This window comes from Sceloporus undulatus, chromosome 1 (assembly GCF_019175285.1).
Source record: "Sceloporus undulatus isolate JIND9_A2432 ecotype Alabama chromosome 1, SceUnd_v1.1, whole genome shotgun sequence".
NCBI classification, from domain to species: Eukaryota; Metazoa; Chordata; class Lepidosauria; order Squamata; family Phrynosomatidae; genus Sceloporus; species Sceloporus undulatus.
The window spans coordinates 142,698,562-142,704,561 of NC_056522.1; the positions used below are offsets into that span (position 1 = coordinate 142,698,562).

At 37.7% G+C, this 6,000-nt stretch overlaps 1 protein-coding gene across 1 annotated transcript in view; it reads right to left on the minus strand.

The window, feature by feature from the left end:
- Positions 1–6,000, minus strand: part of LOC121919655 (hydroxymethylglutaryl-CoA lyase, mitochondrial-like) — a 74,330-nt gene that overhangs the window by 47,217 nt on the left and 21,113 nt on the right. Inside the window, exons 3-4 of the mRNA XM_042446480.1 lie at positions 3,015–3,122; positions 673–768 (exon numbers count right to left, since the gene is read on the minus strand). Of these exons, the coding sequence (XP_042302414.1) occupies positions 673–768; positions 3,015–3,122 (204 nt within the window). The remainder of the gene's footprint in view (positions 1–672; positions 769–3,014; positions 3,123–6,000) is intronic.

Here is a 6,000-nt window from a genome sequence, read left to right on the forward strand (position 1 = left end):
AATAAGAACAACATGTAGAGGAGACTTGAGTTGATAGCAACCACCTGTCCCCCTTAGGCTTCATAGTAAGTCTTTAGGATCCCTGTTTTGGGGAGGGGTTGATGGGAATTGAAGTCCAAAACATGTGGCAAACAACAGATTAGGGAAGGCTGGTCTGCAACAGGACTAAGGTCCAAAACATACTGCAGAAATAACCCAGTTCTGGAAGCTGTAGTTTTGTGAGACTTTTATCTTTCTCTGTCAGAGAGATATTCCTAGAAAAAAACCCACTCCACTGAATCTAACAAAGAGAGAAAATATCAGACTGGTATTTTGTAGCTTGTTGAAAGTTTGAAGCAGGGTATGTGTGTGTGTGTGAGAGAGAGAGAATATTGTGGATTAACACCCTCACACCCACATGCTTTACCAACTTGATATACTATTTCAGGGTCTACCACAAAGTTACATCTGTGGAGCTTTCTATGTGTGTACTGTTGGCTTCTAGTGGTCATGGTGATCCATGGGCAGATGTCCTCTCTGCTGATGGGAGTGGCCACTTCTGCCTGTCCTTATCCCTTTCATCTGTCCTTTAGCAGGGGATAGTAGTGCCCCTGGCTAATACAACATATCTGCATTGTGGCTGTGAGTAATTAGTGCTTAATTTACGGACAATAAAGCAGGCAATGTACTTACAGCAGAATGGAACCCATGAAGATTAGGTGTAAGTACTGGGTATCGGACTCCTGGATAGCGTTGTATTCCTCTCATGACTTCTGTGTGATCTGCCATCTTAAAGACAAAGTGTAGCTTCAGTTTCTTAAGATCTTAACGATAATATCAGAAGCCTACCTGACTTTCAGTATTTATATTTGCATGTAAAATATCTGGAAGCAAGTGATAAAATATCAGTTCCTTATTTATGAGTATTCTAAAAGGACATACAGTGGTGCCTCGGGTTACGAAAGTAATTCGTTCCGCGGCCGCTTTCGTAACCCGAAAAGCCTTCGTAAGCCGAATTGCCATAGGCGCTAATGGGAAAAAGCCGCGTTTCATGCGAAAAAGCGCCGAAAAGCACCAAAAATTTTCTTCGTATCCCGAAAAAACATTCGTAACCCGGAACAATGATTTCCAATGGGATTTTTTCGTATCCCGAAAATTTCGTAACCTGGGTATTTTGTATCCCGAGGTACCACTGTATATTAAATTTTACACAACTGACAAAAACCAAATGTATTTTGTTCTTGGCTATCTATATCCAACTATAAAATGTAAAGTGAAGCTTAAACCCCCCCCCCCCCCCCGGAAATCCAAATTTCAAAAGTTTTTTAAAAAACAATTCCTGCCATCAAGGTAACTATTTTAAAGTGGCTATTTGGCTCTAGAATAGTGGTAGAAACCATATAGCTCATGGGACACAAGTGAACCACTAAACCTACTTTGTCAGTATAAAAATAACACACACACATACAAACACACACACAATTTATTATTAAATTTGCTTCTTGTCTTTTAAAAAAACAGTACTGCGGGGGGGGGGGGATCACTAATAATACCCAAATAAAACAAATACAATTTAACTAAAACAGATTTAAAAACTTATCTATAACATAGAAACAGCCATCACCCAACCAGATAAAACTCCAGTTAAATGTCAAAAGCTGTCTGAATAATAAAAAAGATATTTGTCTATTATTAATAATAATCATAGAAACATAAGATTAGTATTATTCTTAATAATTTATTACTATTATTGTTATTAGGTAGTTGACACATGGGGGACATATTTTTACATACCAAAAATTAGAAATAAAAAGTTGCCTATTTGTATGTATTGCCTGTTGGATCTTACAGTTCCAAAACCCTTAATCCCTTAATTACACAAAGAATGCCATCCTTGCTTCCTACACTAAGGAAACCTTTGAAACTAAATAATGTAATGCTAAACCAATGTGGCAGAAACCGTATGCTCTTAACCATTACAGCCTCGCTGAAAATACAACTAACAGGCTAAACTGAAAGTGCAATTCAGATTTCATGAAAGTTAATCATTACAAAATAAGGTTTATATAATGTATTTGTCCCCTTGCTATTTTTCTTGTAAGCAGAGTCTTACTTTAACATGTACTTCAACATTTCTGCAATTAACCTTCAAAGTGCAATAAGATACTCAAGCAATAAGCATTTCAATGGCACTCGTTTATCATTCTTGGCGATTTCGATTATAGGTGTGGGATCCTGTTTTATATGGCACCTTGCTACTGCAGAACGTTTTACTTCTTCTGGCTGTTTTTAGACAGAAAATTGCTGCCAAACAAAACATTAGCAGGGAAATGGTAAAAGAGCTTAAAAATACTTTTTTTAAAGAAAGAAAGGGAAACATAACTAGCCACATTATTCCCATGACCTAAGAAAATAAAGAAAGAAGTACTAAGAAGACATAATCAAGACTTCACTCCATCTCTAAGTAATACAGCCTTAGCATATAAACAGAATTTAATCTAAACATCAACTAAGCCACTAAAACAAAACATTCAGACTTGAAATGCGAATAAGAGAGGGATTGTTATCCCTTCCCCCAACTCTGACAAGCACAGGCCAAACTGGTTACCCAAAAAGCCTCACAGGAAAAAGAAGGGATTAAAAACATTTTTCTTTTTCTTTTTTTAAATGGGGGAATGAAAAGGGTGGTATATGGTTGGCTTAGATTTTAGATATTACTAGAAGTAACAGCTTTGTTTTTAGGTATTATAACCATTAGAATACAATGTTATAATACATATTTGGCTGTAAGATATTTTCAGTATCAAGTTTTGGAAAAGATGGGGCATGTAAGACAACAGATGCCAGATTTTGCTTATTTTCCTCCTCGCTTCAGGCCAGGCTACACATAGGGAGATGGAAAGCTTCTTTGTTTTCTAATAGTGGTAAGGGGATAGCATTTGTAATCTGGATGCAGAGTCACACTACAAGGGTCCATTCAGATCAGTTCTGGACCTTTCCAAGTAATACTGGGAGCTGCCATCAATTTTACTTACCTGTGGTACCCATTTTGAAGATACAAAACTAGTCACCTCTATGACAGGCAAGCCTGTTCTGGAAAGTTGGTTAATTAATTCAATTTTGACATCTGTAGGGACTATTGCCTGTAAACAAGGAGAAAAGCATCTTTTATGTGCAATGTAATCTCTTGTAGGTGTAAAAAATTTTTTTGGTTCTGCTCCCTTTTTTAACAATGTAGAATAAAATACAAATTACTAGTTATAGTTTAATATACCATTGCTACATGATTTGCTTTTAGACAAAAGAAAAGTGAGCATACAGACACACGCATAAAGAGAGCACATAGGTTGCATCTGCACTACAGAAATAATCCATCTTGAACCCACTTTAACTGCCATGGCTCAAGGGTTTCCAATCCTGGGATTTGTAGTTTGTTGTGGCACCAGAGAAAGCTAAATATCTCACAAAACTACAGTTCTCAGCATTCCATGGCACTGAGCCCTGGTAGCTAAAGTGGGGTCAAACTGGAATATTTCTGCAGTGTGCATGCAGCCAAAAGTGTATAAAGTATCATACCCAGTTGATGTCACCTCCCAGAATCCTGCAAAAACTGTTCAATACAAACTATGTATATGCATGACATAACGGCTAATGAAAATGAAATATTTTACCTGAGCATTATAATCAATTACATCCTGAATTACAAGCTAAGAAAAAGAAAAAGAAAACAGAACAGGGCCATTCCCAGTGTTTATAAGTGAAAAGCTGCAAGTACAAGATCTAGCCAAGTCCCTGCTCCCAACTGCTTTCTTGTCTGCCCTCTACTACCAAGACAGATGAGCAAGGTAACAGTGTGAACGCCATCTCTCTAATATTGCTTTTTGGGGGGTTTCACTGACTCGTTAATATTTTTCCCCAGGCAATGACTTGCAAATTCATCTGGAAGGCCAAATGGCTGATAAGCCCAAAATAGCCTTATCCCACCTTTGGTTGGTGTGCCAGCTGCACCCTTTCCTAAGAAAAATGGACCTGGCTAGAGTGGCTCATGCCTTAATCAACTCCAGATTAGACTGCTATAATGTACTCTACAAGTACTTTGAAAAGTGATTGGAAATTAGAGCTACTGAAAAATGCAGTGGCCAGACTGTTCACAGGTGTGTAATTTAGAGACCATGTAATACAGGCTGAGTCTCCCTTATCTGGAATTCCAAAATCCAAAATATTCCAAAATCCAAATTGTCCACATGAGTGGGTGAGATAGTGGCACTTTAGCTTTCCGATGGTTCAATGTACACAAACTTTGTCTCATGTCACAATTCAAAATACTGTATATAAAGCTACATTCAGGCTATAAGTTGTATTTGAAACATAACTGAGTTTCATGTTTAGACTTGGGTCCCATCTCCAAGGAGATATCATTATGTATATACAAATATTCCAAAATCTAAAAAAACTCCAAAATCCAAAACCCTTCTAGTCACAATTATTTTCGATAAGGGAGATACCACCCATACCAGATTTGCAAGAACTTCACTTTCCTCCTATTTTCTTCCAAGCCCAATTCAAAGTGCTGGTACAGACTTACAAAAATAGATGGTGAGTTAGACCTTTTTTTATTTAGTAAAGTTACGTTTATGTTTTCTTTTGTGCATACAGACAGCTCTCTGTATCAGCAGGCTAGCCACTGGAGCATCTTCAGATGGCCTCACCCCTTTATCATCAATGGCGGTGCATACAGCCACACTGATGTGGCCACACACGTCGGCATCCATTGACAATAATGGGACTTGAGGTCATACAATGTCTGCTATCTAAGGTGGATGGGCCCAGAACCAAACCCATGCCAATAGGGAGGGCTGACTGTATGTGGGTGTTTCTTCTTGTGTTGTTTTTTATTTGTTTGTTGTAGCTTGTGTTTCTTTCTTATTAAATAAATAATACATTTTAAATCTAGATCTATGAAGCCCAGAACGACTTGGGGCTAGGATATCTGAAAGACTACCTCCTCTAAGAACAGTGGAGACATTTTTACGTGCCCCACTACCATGTAGACTGGGGAGTATACAGGGCAAGGTTTTCTTAGTAGAAGAACCCAGGCTGTGGAATTCTCTCTGAGGAAGGTCAAGCTGGCTCTATTCATTCTGACAGGCAGCAATGACCCTGCTACTGAAAGCTGGCCTTTGGATAAGATGAGGTGTCTAATCTGGCTGTTTTTACAATTATTTTTGAAGCTATTTTCTAAAAATCATTTTAAAAAATGCTTTTAGAGCTGTTTTTGAAGAGAAACCTTGAGTGTTTAATTGGTTTTCAGTTATTTATTTAATATTTTAAAAGTGTTTTTACCTATTATGCATCAATAATCTCTCATTTAGATTTCTGTAATGCGTTCTACTTGGAGCTACCCTTGTACCAAGTCTGGAAGCTTCAATTGGTTCAAAATGTGGCAGCCATATTGGTCACCGGCACATCTAGGTTCGACCATGTAACACCAGTATTGAAATCTCTTCACTGGCTTCCAATCAGCTTCCGGGCACAATACAAGGTGTTGGTTATCACCTTTAAAGCCCTACATGGCTCTGGCCTGAGTTACTTGTGGGAACGCCTCTTTCTACACAATCCGCCCCGCACTCTCATAACATCAGGGAACTATTTACTGGAACATCATAATACTAGATTAATGACAACTTCCCACATGGCATTTACAGCAGTGATTTCAAAATTATGGAATAGTCTACCAGAAGAGATCCATTGCATCACTACCTTAGAGGCCTTAAAGAAGGCACTCAAAACGGGTCTCTTCCGGTGGGCTTATCTATATATATATATAAACCTATGACAATATTCCATTCTCGAGTATGATCACTGACTACTGATAAACTGATTTTAGAGAATAGGAATTGAAAATTCAATATTACTGTTTTATTTATTGTATTAATATTTTGTATTATTTGTAATATCTTGTATTATTTTATTGTTGTAATCCTGCCTCAATCTTTGGAGAGGTGGGAAATATAAATAAAC